The sequence below is a fragment of the Xenopus laevis genome, chromosome 6S, assembly GCF_017654675.1.
Source record: "Xenopus laevis strain J_2021 chromosome 6S, Xenopus_laevis_v10.1, whole genome shotgun sequence".
In the NCBI taxonomy this organism is placed as follows: Eukaryota; Metazoa; Chordata; class Amphibia; order Anura; family Pipidae; genus Xenopus; species Xenopus laevis.
Genome location: NC_054382.1, coordinates 12,161,460 through 12,183,571, shown reverse-complemented (window position 1 = coordinate 12,183,571; position 22,112 = coordinate 12,161,460). Strand labels below are relative to the sequence as shown.

Sequence of the window (22,112 nt, the reverse complement as noted above, 5' to 3'; positions counted from 1 at the left end):
ATGGGGGATGTCCTAGGATCAATTTGGAGTTCAACTAGAAAATAGTGATCACAAAAACAAGTGTTTTTGTTTACCCTGCAAATTTAGAAAAAAATATCCTATTAGAAAACCTATTAATCAGCCTCCCAGTTTCATGGCAAACAGATATTGGCCAACAACATTATCTGTGGGTTAAAGGAGAACTGAAGAAGTAGGTTATCAATGGTTATTATGTTTTGTGCTTCTGTACCAGCCCAAGGCAACATCAGTCCTTTAGCAGTAAAGATCTGTGTCTCCAAAGATGCCCCAGTAGCTCCCCATCTTCTTTTCTGCTGATTCACTGCACATGCTCTGTGCTGCTGTCACTTACTGAGCTTAGGGACCCACTCACAATATACAGTACACATAGAATAGGTATGTCACAATATAAGGCTGATTAGTAATTAATACAGATAATTACTACATGGCGGCACAGAAACCAGTGCAATTAGCATCAGAATTTAATAATCAGCAAACCTGTAGCATCAGCTTATATTACAGCCAGGGAAGCTCATTTTCTGCTGGATAATTAGTGACGAGCCCTAAGCTTAGCTTCTCAACAGCCAATCAGAGCCCACTGAGCATGTGAGTGTCACAGACACTTTCCAAGATGGTGACCCCCTGTGACAAGTTTGAAGTCCTGGATCATTGCTGCTATTGACAAGCTGAAACTTTAGCCTCGTGCAATAAGTTCACTATATAAAATATGCCATTTTTAGCCACATTCATTTTTAGGGTCTAGTTCTCCTTTAAGGCATATGATAAAATAAATATTAGTATTGTAAGTTACAGCATAACGAATAGTACATTGATTTCCAGGATGACACTCAATTAGTCATATATGGGCAGTATACCCACTTGTTCAACATGAGTGCAATAATCAAACAAAATGTTTTTTATTTTTAAATTCCTAGAGCTACACAGGGAAATTGATGCTACTCCATGTTTGGTCCTTGTGAGGTTGACCATTTGATTATTGCATACAACCTCCACTCTTTACCCTTTGTTGTGACTGTTTTGTTATAATAGGGGGCTGCTTTACTGACTGCCTCAGCAGAGACATTGATTTGAAAACAGCTGTATTGTTAGAAGAATTAAGAATTGTATTAAAAATGAAAATAAAATGTGTGAATAATGACTTATTTTTACTTTTTGTGGGTCAACTTTTAAATTGCTTACTTACTTGATAAATGATGTCAGCTGGCTAGGAGATTTGCTTTTTCAGGAGAATGTCATCCCCTTTTATCCTTTCTGTATTATTGATCTTTTATTCTTTTATTCTTTATCATTGAACTTTTCTTCCCCAAAGCTGCAGAGTTCACTAAAATAGTAAACCTAATTTAAAGGTTAAATTTAGTATTACGTATTTATAACAGCTACAGGGATCTTTTGATGTCAGAAGCTCACGCTGAGATAATTTGCTCTGTGTATTTCTTAGTATTTTTTCTTTTGTATCATTAAAAAATGAAAAATCATTTTTTCTCCTATAAATAGTTCAGGTATGGGGTTTATGCATCATACAGAAACCCATTATCCAAAAACCTCTAAAATATGGCAATGCCATTAACAATAGTGTCTTATTTAAAACTGTAATTAAAAAACATATGAATTTTGTAACCTGCTTCAGTAGTATCAAAAATTGTATTTCAGACTTTAGATCCCCTTTAAACTGCTATCTGGTTGCAACCAGGAAGTCAAGATGGAAGAGGTCCTGAATAGAAGATAAGAATAGCAATAAAATTGAGAACTTTGAGGGTTTACAAAAACTCAACGTTTACTCATTTTAATTTTTAAGAAACGATGAATAAACTTATTTCAACAAATGTCATTTATCAAATGATCCAAACTGAAAGAGTATGAACAGGAAAAAGTTGCAGAAAAGTCACTATATCTGCAATTTTTGCACCTTGTCCCGTGATAACCATTACCCTTATGTATGTCGCACGATAGCCAGCATCAAACCACCTGAAAACCTTAAAAACCACCAATTAAAGATCAAAATCTTCTAGTTTAGGGATCCCCAACCTTTCTTACTCGTGAGCCACAGTCAAATGTCGAAATAGTTGGGGAGCAACACAATCATGATAAAAGTTCCTGGGCTGCCTAATAAGGACTGTGATTGGCTATTAGGTAGCCTCTGTGTTGACTGACGGCCTATAAGTGGCTATGTTTGGCACTACATCTTGTTTTTATTCAACCAAAATTTGTTACAAAACCAGGAATCTAAAAATACCCACCTGCTTTGGGGACACTGGGAGCAACATCCAATGGATTGGTGAGTAACATGTTACTCACCAGCCACTGGTTGGAGACCACTGTTCCAGTTTAGGGATACCCAACCTTTCTTACTCGTGAGCCACAGTCAAATGTAGAAATAGTTGGGGAGCAACACAATCATGATAAAAGTTCTTGGGGTGCCTAATAAGGACTGTGATTGGCTATTAGGTAGCCTCTGTGTTGACTGACAGCCTATAAGTGGCTATGTTTTGCAGTACATCTTGTTTTTATTCAACCAAAATTTGTCACAAAAACAGGAATCTAAAAATACCCACCTGCTTTGGGGACAATGGGAGCAACATCCAATGGATTGGTGAGTAACATGTTACTCACTAGCCACTGGTTGGAGACCACTGTTCCAGTTGTAAAAGAAACATCTGCCATGGATGTCTACATTATTTCCAAAGGGCTCATCTGGAGTATTTTCAGATTTATAATTGTTGCATGATAAATCCCGGAAAAGTTGAGTGTTTTTTTTTGAGGTTGCCCACAATATAGGCATTGAATGGGACAAATCTGCACGGCATCTGATGCAATTGTGCAGCAGCCCCGTCTCACTTATGAGGAAAAGCCCAAGTTGGCCACTGTTCTTGGTCATAAATAGGGATGGGCGAATTTGACCTGTTTCGTTTCGCCAAAAATTCGCCGCCAGCGAAATGACGCAGACGCCCATTAAAGTCTATGGGCGTCCAAAAAAAATGTATTGCGTGGCAAAATTTTTTTGACGCGCGTCTTTTTATTTTGACGCACAATGCCATACAAGTCTATGAGCGTCATTTTTAGGGTGAAACAAGGCGAAAAAATTCGCCCATCCCTAGTCATAAATGGAAGAAACTGTTACTGCTGTTGCTTGTAGAGAAATTTCAGTAAGGGTCATTTAAAAATGAAGCATTGTGTGTAAAGATAAAATGTTTGCATGCAAATTGCCTTGTTTTTCCCCAGAATTCATTGTGTCATTGTGTCCCTGCTTCGTGTTGTAGCCAGAGTGTTGAAACAAACACAACTACAATTTTCATAATGGGCATAGTATGACTCTGGAGCCACTGCTAAACCCAGGGTTCCCTAGAGGCAATAAGGGCACTTGCACACAATTCTTCGTTAGATGAGGGACAAATGAACAGGAACTCAACACAACAATGTACAAGTGCAAGGAGTGTGTTTGGATGCAAGTACCATCAATGAATACTGCCAAAACATGCAACATTTATATGTATTTTATCATGACTGCACTTTTACTTGTGGTCTTAAAGGGCATGTAAAGGCAAAAAAAATTAAATCCAATTATTACTTTCTTTAATAAAAAAGAAACCTATCTCTTTAATTAAAAAATGTGTACAGTTTTTATAAGAAACCTGACTGTATGCAGTGAAATTCTCCCTTCATTTACTGCTGTGGATAGGAATTGTCAGACAGTCCCTAATTGCTCTGCAGGGAAATAATTATACTTATGAACAGCAGGGGGAGGGGGGCCGCCTTACTTCCCAGCCATGCAGAACTCAAGCAGCTTTGTTGGCTTCTGTGTAGAGATTTGTATTGGGTTTTATTTTTGCCTTTACATCCCCTTTACTGTTTTCAACTCCAGCTGCAGAGGCAAAGATCGAGTAGCCAGATTTAAACAGATAAACTTGGATTCTATTTGGAGGATTATTTTGTTGAGTTGGAGAAAGTTTGTTTTAAAAAATACAAAAACTATAAAATCCACATTAGATTACATGACAACACAGAACCCAGTGCAGTCTGTATATTCTGATTATTAATCAGTCTTTCTTCTGGCAGATATTATTTGACTTGTATGTATGAATGTATGTATGTATGTATGTATATTTTTATTTGTATAGCACTCCTTGAGGGCAAACCACTGTGCAGCAAAACAATAAATTAGTAGTAACAAACAAGGGGTAATTGAAATAAAAAGTTACAATAGTTGCATTATTATAAATACAATTCACATAATAATACAGATTAAGTGCTCAGTGTCAAGGAAACAAAAGGCTAGAGGACCCTACCCCATAGGGCTTACAGTCTAAATGGGAGGGTAACATACAGACACAATTCAGAGGGGTATTAAGGTGCTGCAGGTTACAGTTTGTTACACTGTTATATAAGTGCCAGTTCCCAGTTCAGGTATTATCCAAGTGTTTCCAGAGGTAGTTTTGAGTTTTGTTTTAAAAACATTGAAGGAGGATTCTCTCCTGAGAGATTCAGGAATGGCATTCCAAATATATGGAGTCACAAGAGAGAAGGGTTTGATACGGGAAACAGCAGTAGTAGTGGTGGGTTGTGGGGGGTACAACCAAGCGGTTGCTCTGAGAGGAGTGGAGGTTTCGGCCAGGAAGATATAGAGAAACAAGAGATGAGATGTAGTTAGGTGCAGAGGAATAAAGGGCTTTGAAGGTTATGAGGAGGAGTTTATAAGTTATTCTTTGTTTTATAGGAAGCCATGATAAGGACTTCAGCAGCGGAGGGGCCTGTACCCTTTTGGATGAGAGGAGGATAATTATGGCAGTAGTGTTTAATACAGACTGTAGAGGGGAGAGATGGGAGTTAGGGAGGCCAGTTAGTAGAAGGTTACAGTAATCTAGTCTGGATGGGATGAGAGCATGAATGAGCGTCTTGGCCCTAGCCGTTGAAAGGAAGTGATGGATTTTGGCAATATTTCTTAAGAAAAAGTGACAGGTTTTGACATTGGTGTTAATATGATCAGAGAAGGAGAGAGAGGAGTCAAAGATTACACCCAGACAGCGAGCTGAGTTGACAGGGTTAATGAGCATGCCATCAATAGAGATAAGTAGGGGAGTAGGACTAGGCTTAGGTGGAAAGATGATTAGTTCAGTTTTTGTTAGGTTGAGTTTGACGTGGCACTGATTCATCCAATTAGAGATAGCCAGGAGGCAGTGAATGATCGGTTAGAAAGCTAAGAAGAGAGCCAAGATGCAACCTGGTTACGGATGCCAAGCGAATACAGAATCTGCATCAGGAGAAAGTGGTCAACTGTATCAAATGATGATAGGTCAAGGAGGAGAAGGATGGAGAAGAGACCTTTGACTTGTGCTGTTTTGATCATTTATGATGATCCCTAAGCAGCCTAGACCACACTGAGCATGTGCACAGTCTTGGTGTTGCAAAGATGTTTAAAAGGTTACAAGATGGTGAATCCCTGTGGCCAACTTTGAAAGCATAAATCATTTGATTAGTCTTGTGGTGCAGTAAGTTTATGTTTATGAATTAATCAACTCGTATGGTTTCCACTACCACCTCTATGCTGACGATACTGAGATCTATCTCTCATCTCCTTATCTCAACCCAGAACTCCTAACACGTGTCTCCTCCTGCCTGTCCGCTATCTCTACCTGGATGTCGCTACGCTACCTTAAAACTGAAATGGTTCTCTTACCTCCAACGAACACCAGTAACATCCCGGAAGTATCCATCATGGCTAACAATTCCAGTATCACCCCCTCTCCCCAGGCCCGGTGCCTTGGGGTTATCCTAGATTCTGCCCTGTCATTCACTACTCATATCCAGTCACTTATTAAATCATGTCACACCTAAGGAACATATCCAGAATACGATCATTCATCACCCAAGATGCTGCAAAATTCTTATTCACTCTCATCATATCACATCTAGACTACTGTAAATCTCTTTTAATTGGCCTTCCCCTCCAGAGACTGTCACCTCTCCAGTCCATAATGAACACTGCTGCAAGGCTCATACACCTCAGCAACCGCTCCTTCTGCCAATCCCTGCACTGGATTCCGCTACCTTTCAGAATCAAATTCAAATTAATGACCCTGACATTCAAAGCACTTCATAACTCTGCCCCACCCTACATCTCTGAACTCATCTCTATATACTCACCCGACCGCTTACTATGCTCCTCTACTGATCTGCTACTCAACTCTTCTCTCATTACCTCCTCACATGCTCGCATTCAAGACTTTGCAAGGGATGCAGCCCTCCTCTGGAACTCTCTCCCACGGTCTGTCCGACTTTCTCCCAACCTTTCTGCTTTCAAGAAATCTCTGAAAAACGCACTTCTTTTGAGAAGCCTACCCTCACTCTGCTTAACTACCAAACGCAACACCACATACAGTACCAGATTTTTCACCCACTTAATTCGATCTTGCCCACTCCCACACCTTGTGTATCACTCCCTTCCCTTTAGAGTGTAAGCTCTTTCTGCATAGAGCCTTCCTCACCTTTTGTACCGGTATTGATTGTGATGTATGTAGCTCAATATGTTCTATGTATAGAATTCATGTGATTTAGTTGTATAATCACATTTACTTTACAGTGCTACGCAATATGTTGGCGCTATATAAATACATGTTAATAATATTAATAATAATATGTTTAGTATACAAAAAACAGGATTGCTAGCCTTATTCTATTTTAGACTTTACTTCCCCTTTAAATGAGGCTTATTATGTTTTTTTCTCCAATATGGCTCCAAGCAATATGGCTGCTCCCACTCATTTAGTGCAAATGCTCAGTGCCCTCAATTAGCTGTACACTGTAGACTGTTTTGAAAAGTAAACACAATTTAAAAACTTCATTATTAAAAGGTTATAGTTTCCCATTAGTAAAATGTACAGAATGATTCTAATTATTCCCAGTAGTAGAGATTCAGAACACGCGACCTTCAAACCATCATTGATTCTATTAATCAAAGCCAACAAAGCACAAGTATAAGACTGAAACCTACTAATTATGACAGTGTTTTACTGCTAGAAGCATATCTCATGAGTAATGATGATTCATATGGTTTCTTTAGGTTATATAAGAATTCCATCTGTATTAAGACAATGGTAAAGATTGTGTGGGTTGATGATCTTGGCGTAACAAATAGAAGACCTATATGCAGCTCTCTGTCTGTTGATGATCTATATCTACCAGTGTCCAAAGGATGAACATTAAAGGGCATGTAAAGACTAAAATAGAATAAGGCTAGAAATGCTGTATTTTGTATACTAAATATAAACATGAACTTACTGCACCACAAGCCTTATCAAACAAATAATTTATGCTTTCAAAGTTGGCTACAGGGGGTCACCATCTTGTAACTTTGTTAAACATCTTTGCAAGACTAAGACTGTGCACATGCTCAGTGTGGTCTGGGCTGCTTAGGGATCGTCATAAACAAAGCTGCTTAAGTTCTGAATGGCTGGGAAGTAAGTTCTGCTGTTCATAAGTATGATTGTTTCCCTGCTCAGCAGTTAGGGACTGTCTGACAATTCCTATCCACAGCAGTAAATGAAGGGAGAATTTCACTGCATACAGTCAGGTTTCTTATAAAAACAATACACATGTTTTAATTAAAGTATATTGGAGATATGTTTCTTTTTCATTAACGAAAGTAAAAAATGTGATTTTATTTTATTGCCTTTACATGCCCTTTAAGGATCATTCCCATGTTCTTAATTAAGTTCTTTCTTTTTTTCTCCAGAATGATCACGTAAAATCCGATTGGTTTATTGACCGCATATTCCAGAAATCCAAAGGGAAAATGCCCACGCTTCCGTACTCTCCAAAGGACCTTCCTTCAAATACTTTGACCCAACCCTTACCAGGCAAAATTCCCAAAGAGTTGGACCAAGAGAAGAAATCCCTTCTTATTGCTCTTAAAGCTTACCTTGCACAAAAGGCAATGGAGCACAATTCCAATAAAGTCAATCCTAATGGAAGAGCAAAAGTTTCCTCATCCACCTCTAACAGATACCTTTCCATACCCCAGATGAATCTACTAGATGGAGTGCTTCCTAAAGATGACAAAGGAGATGGTTTTAAAATAAAGTCTTTCCTTCAGAAGCCAAGATCTAGATTACTTTTAAAGCCAAATCTCGGACCAATGATCTATAAATCCAGTTCTCGTCTGGAAGACCCAAAAGATCCCCTGAGTGCAGTGGATGGTAATATATTTTCTTTTAGACATGTGATAGTTTATGTGCATAATGTACATGGTTCTCACAATATTATTAATTTTCTTCTGTTTTGGAAATATCATATATTGAGTTGAAGTAAAACAGAGCAATATTTTTTCTTGATATATACAGACTATTTCATTGGCTTCATTAAAGAGGATTTTAAGCCTGGGTGCACTAAAGTCAAATATTTAACTTGGCAATAGCTCTTCTACACCACTATTAAAGGAGAACTAAACCCCCCCCCTTAACAAAAATCCCTCTAAACTTCCTGGCATTGCCCCCTCTCCTCTCTCCCTCCCCACAATGTGTATTAGTTAAAAAAATGCAGAGAAGCCCAGTGGAGCTCCCAGTCACCATCTTCCAACCATATAGTCTTCAAGTCTCAACGATGACTTGCACATGCACAGTTGTAGGCAATCCCCGAATTGACCCAACTGCGCATGCTCCTGCTGGCTTTGTGTTGGTGAGGAAAACCGAAGACAATACAAAGCGAGTTCAGTCAATGGAAGATGGTGACCGGGAGCTCTGCTGCTCTTCTCTGCTTTTTTAGGGGGCTTTTGATATGGAGGGGGCTTAGTTCTCCTTTAAACCACTATATTTGAAAGGGAACCTGCAAAAGTTTCACCTTACAGCTTTCTGAAAATGAGAGAGCCCTCCCACAGCCGCCATTTTGGATTTTCTTGGAGCCAGCATGATTTCAGCCTAGGTTCAGTGAGAGGGTGCAAAAGTATTTGCACTGCAGACGTTGGGGTTCTTTGTTGAAGTTCATTCCCTTTAAAAAGAAACATACTCCCCTTTTTGACATTAGCTTATTAGATGGGCTCATGTAAAACAGGTTTATAAACACTGTAATATATATACATTTTTGTACAGATATACCTGATTCCACAGATTGAAAGACAACCATAATAGCTTCACTTTGAAAACCCTGTAACATGATACATGATCTTATATTGTGAATTGATACCACTTTCCATGAAACTGCCCAGTGCCCTTGATGTACTGTGTATTTTTAGATATACTGTATATTTTGATAAACTATTTATCCATTATGACTTTCTTTATAAAAAAATAACCCCAGTATAATCTGTTTTCTAAGAAACATTCATCCAGAACGTGGTGAAGCAATTAGGAAAGCACAAACTGAACGTTGATAACCTCAGCCCCAAAGAGCTGGATGAACTGGCTGATGTAATTGCGGACACACTTCAGTTTGTGGATGGGGAGAAGCCCAGCAGCAGAAAGCTAGAAGGAGAGAGGGCGGAACATGACATAAACCCAACAGAACCACAGGGATCCCAAGAAAATAAAGATAGGGAAATCAACAGCATGTTCCAAGGTAATAGAAGAACAACTAAAATGAGAACAGCGCTAAATACTAATGTCTTTGTTTATTGAAAGGGAATGTGGTAAACTTTTTTGATGTTATTGCTAGTGTTTTAAAGCATAAATATATTATAGCATAACTGAGGGTGCCATTTACTAAGGATGCACCGAATCCAGGATTTGGCCTTTTTTAGCAGGATTCGGATTTGGCTGAACCAAATGCGAACCCTAATTTGCATACTCAAACTAGGGGCGGGAGGGAAATCAAATTCCCCTTCCCACCCCTAATTTGCATATTCAAATTAGGATTCGGAATCTTTCACAAATGATTGGGGGTTCGCCTGAATCCAAAATAGTGGATTTGGTGCATCCCTACCATTTGCTAATGTAATGTTGGGCACATTTAAACTCTATCCATTTATTGCTTCTTCTTACACTGTCTTGGGCCCAGGACCAGTACTGTTTGTTTACTGTAAGGGAGGTACAAGGTGCACAAAGCAAGAGGTGCAAGCTGCGCATAACAGCTGCCATTGACCAGAGGGGTCCTTCTTGAAGCCGGGAGGGGGCCGAGTGCAAGAGCACTAAGGGTTGCAAGAGGGTGCTCCTAGCTCTCAGTGATGAGTGCAGCATCAGGAGATGCAGTTGGCCCTGTTCTTACCCAATGTGAGCTCTACCTTCTGCTACTCCCTATTCGCACATCTAAATGACACAGAAGGTGCGGGCAGAGGGGAGGATGCCTATGTTCCACCCCACTTAGATGGAGTGCTGCCTGCATTCCATTCATGGTGAAGTCTGTAGATCTCAGTGGACAAAGTGCAAAAAAATGGCAGACCACTGCTTGTGTGGGGCATCATAAATGAGGCCTCAGACATTTATACAGTTGCACTCTTGCACATTTATTTGGTACCTGTAAGTGATCACCTGCCTGCGCAAAGCCCAAGTTTCTCCCAGGTACATGAATGTTAGGGGGACTGCTCTAAATTGTAGCTCAAAAACAGGTAGAAGGCTGGATATCCCTGAATTACATACATTGATTCTCTGAATTTGTGGCCCCATTCTACTTGGATGCTCAATTATAAGCTGTCAACGTACGACAAACATCCATGAGTTGCTGAACCTTTTAGGAAATATCATAGAGTTCATTTAATAACTCCTGGATGAAAAAGCACTTAGGAGTGCAAAACATGCCCCTTAGCATCTGGGGAAAACCTGTGCACATTGGCTTAAGATAGGACAGCCAGTAAGTAGGTTCTTTTGAAGCCTGTGATTAGTGATGGGTGAATCTGTCCATTCGTGAAACTGCGAAAATGCGCAAAAAATGCATTGCAGTCAATGGGTGTAAAAACAATTTTTATATGCGCAACTATTTTGTCCAATTACATTAAAGTCATTGGGCATCCGAATAATTTTGACGCACGTCAATTTTTTTTGTCCCTTCAAATTTTCTCCGCAGTTTCGCGGAAACCATTTATGGTTGTCGAAATGTGGAAATTCGCACCAAATCCATGCCTGGTGAATTTATTCGCCCATCACTACGTAGGATCTTTAGTTTTGAATGATGCAAAAACATTCTTTTTGGGGGAGGGGAGAGTGTTGACTCCAATGTGTATGTCTTTGTCCACACCTCCTCCTCTGGGTGCTCAACATAAGACAGGGTGTAACATTTGAAAAAACACTTTGCTTCTATTTTGTGCACTTTGTACCTTGTTATACCAGAATTGTTCCTTTTGATTTATTAATACGTAACTATGTTCATTCTTCCTGCAGATCAAGAGACAAACGAAAGAGATTCTCAGTACGAAATGAAGGTAAGAGTCTACCCATTAAACAGTTTTTGTACAGATAACTTTTATAGACCTTTTCGTTTTTCTTTTAATTCGAAAACATATAATTCAGTTGTAATCTAATTGGGTTTCTATTTTAGTCCCACTGAAACGGTGCACTCCAATTTGAACTATGTTCTATCGCTGCTATTACTAAAATGGGGTAATTACTGAGAGCCCTTAATTTCTGGAGGTATCTAGAAATGACTTGAAAACAATGAAATAAATGAACTTTTATCTGTACTAATATTCGATATACCTCTGTAAATAAGAAGGGACCGATAAACATATCGTTATGCGATAATGAAAAAAGTTTGGTTGTTTTGCATAGATTGTTAGTGACAACTTCTAATAGGGAATCATTTCTTTTGAAAATTAAAGCTTTAAACGTAAATTACAGAAAGTCACTATATAATATTTTTTTGTTTGGGATTTTTGTAACTGAGAGATATTGAGCCACATGTTTATTAATATTCTTTATACTTAACCCCATAGCTTCTATAAAATTGTTTTCAGTTTTTGCCTTGCCTAGGCTTTAGTTTCCATTTCCATATAAACAGAGCTATCATATATCATGAGCTATCATTGAACTGTTTCTGGAATATATCTCCTTTTTTTTGTATTCAGGTCAGGGCAAATGCTCAGATTTTGGGGAGATTAGTTGCCTGGCGACAAATCTCCTTTTCTAAGGGGCACGGATCGGATCGATTCGTTTTCTGAAGTCTCCTGAAGTTTCCATTGGACTAAACAAATTATAGATCAATTTCTCCTCATCTTAAGTGCAGAGACACACGGGCAGATTTGGGGAGATTAGCCCGCCGGCTAGAATGGAAATCGCCAGCGGGATGGCACTCAGAGCACTTTGTTTTCCGAAGTCGCCCAATGTTGCCTCACGAGGAAACTTCGAGGCGACTTCAGAAAACGAAGCACTCCGAGTGCCATCCCGACGGCGATTTACATTCTAGCCGGCGGGAGGCAGTTCGGAGAGATTACTCGCCCGAAGAAGAGGAGATTTAGTCTCAAGGAGACTAATCTCCCCAAATCTGAGTGTGTGCCATGACCCTAAAATGACCATGCACAATCATTTTTAGGACCTTTAGATAGAGCTGGGGGCTTAATTGTAGTGATGGGTGAATTTATTCGCCAGGCGCGAATTCACGGCGAATTTGCGCGATTCGCCGCCAGCAAATAAATTTGCGAAACGCCCGTGAAAATTCGCCCGAAAAAATTCGCTGGCATAAAAAAAAAAAAAAATTCGTCCGTGTCGAAAAAAACGGACGCCGGCTTCAAAAGCGGGCGCGGTTTCGCAAATTTTTCGCTGTTTGGTGAATTTCGTGGGAAATGTGCGAATTTTCCGGCGAAGCGAAACGGCGCAAATTCGCCCATCACTACTTATTTGTTCATTTATGGGCCATATCCAACTGCCTCCCCAACAGTTCTTTTGGGCAGGTTTAAAAAGAGAACAGTGGTATGGCTTGGAAATCTAATCCAAGGGATATTATAGATATATTGCATGCAGTTTTCTTATTGATCCATGAAATATAGATTCTATTTAAATTAGATCCATATCTAGGACATTTGTATTTGACAGCAGGCTGGCACAAAACTGGACTTGGCTCTCCAAAACTCGGTGCAGTAAAACAAGTAATTTATTTAACAAAGATTTTCTGGACATACTAAAAACAATTAAAAACAAGTTTAGGACAGCCAATCAAAAAGATCAATACAGATTAGATAAGTCTATCCTAGGCTATCGAATTACATTACATTTTTTGAACTCCCTCGAAAATTAGTGTTAAAATCGCGCGTCAACACTGTTGGGATGGCCATTGACTTTAGCGCGGCGTCAAAATTGACGTGGGCGTCAATTTTCGAGTTTTACAGATTTTTCAGCAAAGTGAAATGGAAGAAATTCGCCCATCACTGGTAATAAGATATACAACATTTTTAGGGTTGCAATTAAGATATTGTTTTATGTTATACATGCATCTTAAACATGGCCATTTATTTCCGTATTCTCTATGAGACTTGGAGAAAGAAGGTCACCAATGGTTTTAGATCATCTTAAAACGAGGTGACAATTATAACCTACATTTTATCCAGGTGACAATTATAACCTACATTTAATCAAGTATAGGTTCTGTACAAAGAATGACTAAGTTTTTATTAATAATTCTTTTGATTTGTTTAGATTGAAAGCTCTGTGTTAAGATACAAGACAAGGTTTCAGAATTATTATATTCATATCTAGGACCTCAGCCCTTATCAAATTTAGGGGGGCTTCACCAGTCTTAGGTGGGTGCAGGGAGCTTCGTTTTATCAACAGCTGAATTTTTGATATAAAGCTTCTTGCCCTTCTACCCTACTATCATGCCATGGTCACCATTTACATTTTATGTTAGAAAAGAGATGTTATAGTGATATTCTAATGAACTAAATATATTTTTGAAAGGTTGAAGGAACAGGCCCAAAGGATGGATACCTCCCTGATTTAACTGTAAACTCACCTAAAAAAGAGTTTATTTCTGAAGAACCTATCAGCTCTGAATTGAGGAGGTTTGGAGATATCAACTACAACTCTGATGAGGATGAAGATGAGAAATATGGGATAGAAAATGTAAAGAGTGAAACATATACAAGGGAACTAACTGCCCAGAAGAAATCTGCCAACGACATTGACTCCAGGGAGTTTATACAGGGGCAGCAGTGGGTAGAAGAAAGCCTTGCACAGGATGAAAAATCATATGTTGAAGAACCTAAGAAAGTGTATGTGGAAGGGTTGCAGTTACAGGTGAAATCTTCCAGCAGTGACAGATACGGCTACATTGTAACCCAAAAAAAGTAAGTATTCGGGGTAATTTACTTTATTTCTGTAATACATTTCAGTAAGTCACGTGTCATGAGTTAGAGTTCTGCACGGGTCCAATCAGAATGACCCATGCCTGACCCAGACCCGCTGATCCCTAAAACGACCCACAACCTTCACACAACACATACCCCTACCAGAGCCGCCAACATTGACCCTACACAGTTAAACTTACCTTCCAACCCAGGACTGCAAATCAATCCAGAAGTGACATCACTCCATCACCTATTCAGCAGGAAAGGGACTAAACATTTCCCTACAACACTAGGGAGATTGGGAGGGCCAACTCCTGCACCATAGCAGGGTATCCAGGCAAGTTACCTATATATATATATATATATATATATATATATATATATATATGTATATATTCCATAGTAATGATGGGCACACACAATAAAAACCCACCAACTGCCTGGATGCCAAGTGGTAGTTTAGCAAGTACACTTATGTCCTTTTTATTGTGCAAAATCAACGTTTTGGTCACATATTCAGACCCTTATCAAGATGCCTCATAGTTTACAAACAACCATCTAAATACCCAGTACTAGTTACCTAGTTACTTAGGTAACTTGCACTGGGTATTTAGAAAGTTGTTTGTAAACTATGAGGCATCTTGATAAGGGTCTGAATATGTGATCAAAATTTTGATTTTGCACAATAAAATTGCTGGGTCATATATATATATATACACACACATATATATGTATATATACAGGTATAGGATCCCTTATCCGGAAACCGATATCCAGAAAGCTCCGAATTACGGAATGGCTGTCTCCCATAGACTCCATTTTATCCAAATAATCCAAATTTTTTCAAATGATTTCCTTTTTCTGTGTAATAATAAAACAGTAGCTTGTACTTGATCCCAACTAAGATATAATTAATCCTTATTGGAAGCAAAACCAGCCTGTTGGGTTTATTTAATGTTTAAATTAATTTCTAGACTTAAGGCATGAAGACCCAAATTACGAAAAGATCCATTATCCAGAAAACCCCCAGGTCCCGAGCATTCTGGATAACAGGTCCCATACCTGTATATATATATATATATATATATATATATATATATATAGATATATACAAGGTTAGTAACAGCACTCACGCTTAATGAATCTGACTGTGGTGCTCGTCCTTTGGGATACTCCGGTTAGCTTCCCATGGTATATAGGAATGAAAGAAATGGACAGCACTCACTGTTAATGCATAAATAATGTATTGAAAGATAAAAACCTTACATCACCATATATGTGCACATATCAGTTGGCGACGTTTCGAGCCATCTTGGCCCTTTCTCAAGCCATATGTATCAATGGTGAAAAGACATAGTCCGTGTTCATAATGGTATTTAAAGTCCAGGAAAGGAAGTGACATGCAAAGTATTTTCCATACACAATGCAGGGTTTCCACCCCATAGCCTGAATGAAAATCAAATATAATGGAAACAACTTTAATATTATCGCAGCAATTTTAACCCATGAATACAGTAATGGTAATAAATATAACAAATTAGCTATAAAAACAAGTACAAGTCATAATCCTTATTAAGACCATGTGGGTGAAGTGTGTTCAACCTATTGATCCACCACACCTCCCGCTGCTTCAATCTTAGCTCCCGATCACCCCCTCTTTTAAGCGGAGGTACTGTTTCCAGCACCATAAACCGCAGTTGGTCACTTGTGTGACCAAACTCACGAAAATGCCTAGATAATGGCAGTGCTAGATTGCCACAATTAATTGTAGATTTATGTTGGGAAATCCGTGACTTCACTTTCTGCACGGTTTCCCCAACATATAATTTGTTGCATGGACATATGATCACATAAACCACATACTGTGACAAGCAAGTGTGATATCCTCTAATCTGAAATGTTTCCCCAGTGTTGGGATGTACAAAATTCTTTCCTCGAATCACATGTTTACATTGTACACAATTCAGACACTGGTACATACCCGTATTCTTAGTACCCAAAAAAATATTAGAACCGACTTCCGGTTTTGATGTCTTGGTTCTAGACAGAACAGAGCCGATTGTCCTACCTCTCTTGTATGAAATCATAGGAGGTAGGGCAAACTCTCTTATTGTGGGATAAGCTCTACGTAGAATGCTCCAGTGTTTGCGTATAATCATGTTGATCTTATTGCTCATTGGTCCATATTCACTCACAAAAGTAGTCCTTGGTTCTCTAGTTTTTCTTGTTTTCTTACTTTTGACTATCTTTTCAGCTCTCTCTAGAACCTGTGGGGGATAGCCTCTCTGCCTGAATTTGTTTCTCATTTGTCCAACCTGTACCTCCCTTACCGTGGGATTGCTCACTACTCTTTGTACCCGCATCATCTGACTAATCGGTATTGATCGCTTAGTATGTATCGGATGATTGCTGTCAAAATGTAATATTTGATTACGATCAGTGGGCTTGGAATATAGCCTAGTTTGTAGGCCCTGGTCCCTGTAGATAAGGACATCCAAAAAAGAAACTTCATGAGCATTGAACACATGTGAAAATTTAATGGACGGATGAAATCCATTCAAACGTACGTGGAACCGCGATAGGGAATCAATGTCACCCCGCCATATTACAAATATATCATCGATATATCTCCACCAGGCCACTGCGTGTGTCCGGTAGAGATCATCGCGATATATAAACAGTTCTTCAAGCCAAACCATGAAGGTATTGGCATATGACGGGGGTTAATTAAGGAATTCAGTCCAGTGAGAAGGGAGCAGACATGGCGTCTCCCAAACAGTCGGATCGCCAAGTGTTCAGCTACACTGAAGCGCAGGCCGAGGAGATCGTGGCTTTGTTTGCACAATCGGCAGAGTTTCTACGCGTCCCGGTTTCAGCTCAATTACAGAGAAAACTTGAGGGACTGAACCGCCGTGCCATTGATCTTGAACTACATGCGGAGACGCTGGCTGAGTATTTCGTTAACAAGCGCATTCCTCGTGGTTTGCGGATCTCACTTCGGCCCATGTTGTTTGCTGGGAACGATGAGTTCCGACTGAGGTTTGCACAAATCTTGAACAAATGTTCTTTTGATATTATGACTTTAACTGTTGAATTCATTGCAAAGGAACTCGAGGCTATACGTACTGAAATACAAAAGATTGATGTACAGCTGACTGCTGGCAGTTCATTACAGGAACTGGCCGAACTCAAGGATCAGATGCAGATTAAGCTTGACAAGTACAAGTCAGAAAATGAAAAGCAAAAGAGGCAGAAGTATGACCGGGATACGGTTGATTATGAGAGAGGACGGGTATATGCTTGGAACCACTGGGAAGGTGCGAAAAGAGAGGGCCAAGAAGTGCGAGTGTGCCGCGGGATATGGAGAGGCCAGCACGAATGGAGGATCAACGTGATGAGGCAAGTGCGGGCCCACGCCATTTTTTAGACATCCGAGGAGACGGAGAGGTGGCAGAAAACACGGGCGCAAACAACAAAAAACGAGTGCTCCCTCCGAGGAACAAACAGGGGAAGAAAGGGAACAAGTAGTCTTCAATTTGTCCTCTTTTCAACTTAGTGAAACACAGGTGGCAGTATTGGGAAAAGGTTTGAACTTTTGTCTATCGGCTCCAGCGGATCGTTTTCAAATGGACATTGATTTATACAGATTCTATCGGACTTTACGGTTGAAGGTACATTTTTCTAATTTTGATAATGGTGATATGCAATTAACTAATGCTGATGAGTCTTTCTTACTCACTCCACAAAAATTTGGTCTCCGCAGCAAAAGTAGGTTTGTTCCACCAACTACCTACCCTGCCGTGGAAACATATATTAATAACATACAACGAGAACTTGAAACATTGTATCAGCAGGGGTCTGATATCCCTAGAGTGATACATAATGTCACTAGGGCAGAAAAGGAAGCCTTAGATAATTTAATGAACGAAAACATGATCACAATCAAACCCTCAGACAAGGGGGGTGCGATTGTGATTATGGATACCACTTACTACATTGATGAAATTTTGGGCCAATTAGCGGATAAAGCTGTCTATATGAAACTTGATAGAGACCCCACTACAGAGATTTCAGGGAAAATTACGCACATGTTAAATGCTAAAGTAAACAACAATGTGATTTCTGAGAGTTTGAAAACATACTTAACTGTCACTTTTCCACGTATACCAACTCTATATACATTACCCAAGATTCACAAGGATCCTGTCCATCCTCCCGGTCGCCCAATTGTTTCAGGCATTAACTCTGTTTTTTGCCCGTTGGCGATTCTGTTGGACAGGATTCTTGGACCCTTGGTTACCACTACACAATCCTATGTTAAGGATAGTGGACATTTTTTAGCAAGACTGGATGGTCTAAATATACAGGATAATGAGGATATCATGCTGGCCACATTTGATGTGTCCAGTCTGTACACCTCTATACCCCATGATGAGGGGCTAAGGGCCTGTGAATGGTTATTACGTGCAAGTGTACAATATTCTGCTGAACAAATTGAGTTTTTTCTTGAAGCTCTTGAAATCATATTGCGAATGAATTATTTCACTTTCCAGGAAAATTTCTATTTACAGTTACGTGGAACCGCGATGGGATCAAATGTCGCCCCGTCATATGCCAATACCTTCATGGTTTGGCTTGAAGAACTGTTTATATATCGCGATGATCTCTACCGGACACACGCAGTGGCCTGGTGGAGATATATCGATGATATATTTGTAATATGGCGGGGTGACATTGATTCCCTATCGCGGTTCCACGTACGTTTGAATGGATTTCATCCGTCCATTAAATTTTCACATGTGTTCAATGCTCATGAAGTTTCTTTTTTGGATGTCCTTATCTACAGGGACCAGGGCCTACAAACTAGGCTATATTCCAAGCCCACTGATCGTAATCAAATATTACATTTTGACAGCAATCATCCGATACATACTAAGCGATCAATACCGATTAGTCAGATGATGCGGGTACAAAGAGTAGTGAGCAATCCCACGGTAAGGGAGGTACAGGTTGGACAAATGAGAAACAAATTCAGGCAGAGAGGCTATCCCCCACAGGTTCTAGAGAGAGCTGAAAAGATAGTCAAAAGTAAGAAAACAAGAAAAACTAGAGAACCAAGGACTACTTTTGTGAGTGAATATGGACCAATGAGCAATAAGATCAACATGATTATACGCAAACACTGGAGCATACTACGTAGAGCTTATCCCACAATAAGAGAGTTTGCCCTACCTCCTATGATTTCATACAAGAGAGGTAGGACAATCGGCTCTGTTCTGTCTAGAACCAAGACATCAAAACCGGAAGTCGGTTCTAATATTTTTTTGGGTACTAAGAATACGGGTATGTACCAGTGTCTGAATTGTGTACAATGTAAACATGTGATTCGAGGAAAGAATTTTGTACATCCCAACACTGGGGAAACATTTCAGATTAGAGGATATCACACTTGCTTGTCACAGTATGTGGTTTATGTGATCATATGTCCATGCAACAAATTATATGTTGGGGAAACCGTGCAGAAAGTGAAGTCACGGATTTCCCAACATAAATCTACAATTAATTGTGGCAATCTAGCACTGCCATTATCTAGGCATTTTCGTGAGTTTGGTCACACAAGTGACCAACTGCGGTTTATGGTGCTGGAAACAGTACCTCCGCTTAAAAGAGGGGGTGATCGGGAGCTAAGATTGAAGCAGCGGGAGGTGTGGTGGATCAATAGGTTGAACACACTTCACCCACATGGTCTTAATAAGGATTATGACTTGTACTTGTTTTTATAGCTAATTTGTTATATTTATTACCATTACTGTATTCATGGGTTAAAATTGCTGCGATAATATTAAAGTTGTTTCCATTATATTTGATTTTCATTCAGGCTATGGGGTGGAAACCCTGCATTGTGTATGGAAAATACTTTGCATGTCACTTCCTTTCCTGGACTTTAAATACCATTATGAACACGGACTATGTCTTTTCACCATTGATACATATGGCTTGAGAAAGGGCCAAGATGGCTCGAAACGTCGCCAACTGATATGTGCACATATATGGTGATGTAAGGTTTTTATCTTTCAATACATTATTTATGCATTAACAGTGAGTGCTGTCCATTTCTTTCGTTCCTATATATATATATATATATATATATATATATATATATATATATATATATATATATATATATATATATATATATATACACACACACACTTATTAGGCCTAAAAATTAATTAATTTTTGGGATCTCCAAACTATAAATCTACTAAAAATGTATTTAAACAATAAATAAACCAAATAAGATTGTTTTGCTACCAACTAATAAGGATTAATTATATCTTAGTTGCGATCAAGTACAAGTTAATGTTTTATTATTGCAGAGAAAAATAAATAATTTTAAAAAAGTGACATATTTGATTAAAACAGTGTCTATGGGAGACAGCCTTTTCATAATTCACAGCTTTCTGGATAACAGATTTCCGGATAACGCATCCCAATACCTGTGTGTGTATATATATATATATATATATATATATAAATATATATATATATATATATATATATATATATATATATATATATATATATATATATATATATATATATATATATCCAGAACCAAAGCTAGCACTCTCAGGTCTTATTAATCCAATAAAATTGTTTTTATTTAACAAACAGAAGCTGACGTTTCGGCTAGCACTCTAGCCTTTCTCAAAGTGAAAAAACTTACGGTAACAACAACCAAACATTTAAACCCAAATGTTTAAATGTTTGGTTGTTGTTAAGTTTTTTCACTTTGGGAAAGGCTAGAGTGCTAGCCGAAGCTGATTACGAATTGTGCCGGCTCTTCACGGATTCTATATATATATATATATAGTCTAGAGCTCCCAAGATGATATGAGCTAGCCATGTGAAGTAGTATCTGCTCCAAATATTTCTTACCTCCATGAGCGCTGTTTCAGTTATTTCAGCAGTGGTGTCACATAAGTTGCTTCAACTGTATTGCTGGATTACTGATTGCTACAAGATGATGGGAGTTGTAGTTCTGTCGATGAGCTGCATCACTGATGTCCTGATCTACGATGTATGCTGCTTTGTACCATGAAAAATAGTTCCCCGCAAGCATTTTTAACAACTGTATAAATGATATATTGCTGTCAGATGAAATGCTTCCCAGGCGACAGTTAGTATTGTAAATTCTCCTATTGCCACATAATAACATCAAATAATTCAGAGGAAATACATAATCTACAAGGCAAGATATAGGGGGGAAAACCCACAATGCCCTTGTACCTGCCAAATATTGAGCAGCTAGCAATTTAACAAACAACAACTGCCTGCAGTGTTGAGAGGCCCATTATTTTAAAAATGTACATTCATTTTCCTCTGGATGAGCCAAGAATAAAACCGAGCAAAATGTCATATAAGTGCTAATTTTCCAGTTTCCAGCGTGAGAAGATTATTATATATTGTGCATTTGCGTTATTTGCTTTATCACTCGGCTGTTCCTTATTGGGCGCTGTGCAGTTTACACAATGCCAAATGGGACCATTGTATATGCCACGTGCGCCGGAAACATAATAATTTTTATTTAAAGATTTAATGAGTGCTGGATTGTCCAATTTTGTCTGAATTTATAAGCACCACATACAAAAAAGGTACTAATTAACCAAGACATTGAAAAATGTATGTATTCTGCCAATCAGAAAGAAGTACTGATGGCATAAAAGGTTGACATCACTGATAGATGCCAACAGTACTTCTTTTCCTTTGCAGAGATTCGAGAGTGTGATTGGTGTCCATTTCATTTTAGAAGGATATGAGATACAACTTTCAGATGTGGTGGGGCAGCACTGACCTAATACCTGAAAAAGATTTGTGATTTGGAAAGCTGTCCTTT

The 22,112-nt window shown here is 38.9% G+C and overlaps 1 protein-coding gene across 2 annotated transcripts in view; it reads left to right on the top strand.

Moving 5' to 3' along the window:
• The window catches only part of ptprn2.S (protein tyrosine phosphatase receptor type N2 S homeolog), a 577,776-nt gene that overhangs the window by 153,683 nt on the left and 401,981 nt on the right, over positions 1-22,112 (top strand). The window contains exons 6-10 of one of the 2 annotated variants that reach the window (XM_041567358.1): positions 7,745-8,207; positions 9,322-9,561; positions 11,316-11,356; positions 13,824-14,212; positions 14,827-14,829. In XM_041567358.1, coding sequence (XP_041423292.1) covers positions 7,745-8,207; positions 9,322-9,561; positions 11,316-11,356; positions 13,824-14,212; positions 14,827-14,829 — 1,136 coding nt within the window. The remainder of the gene's footprint in view (positions 1-7,744; positions 8,208-9,321; positions 9,562-11,315; positions 11,357-13,823; positions 14,213-14,826; positions 14,830-22,112) is intronic. The other variant, XM_018269027.2, reaches the window with a different exon arrangement.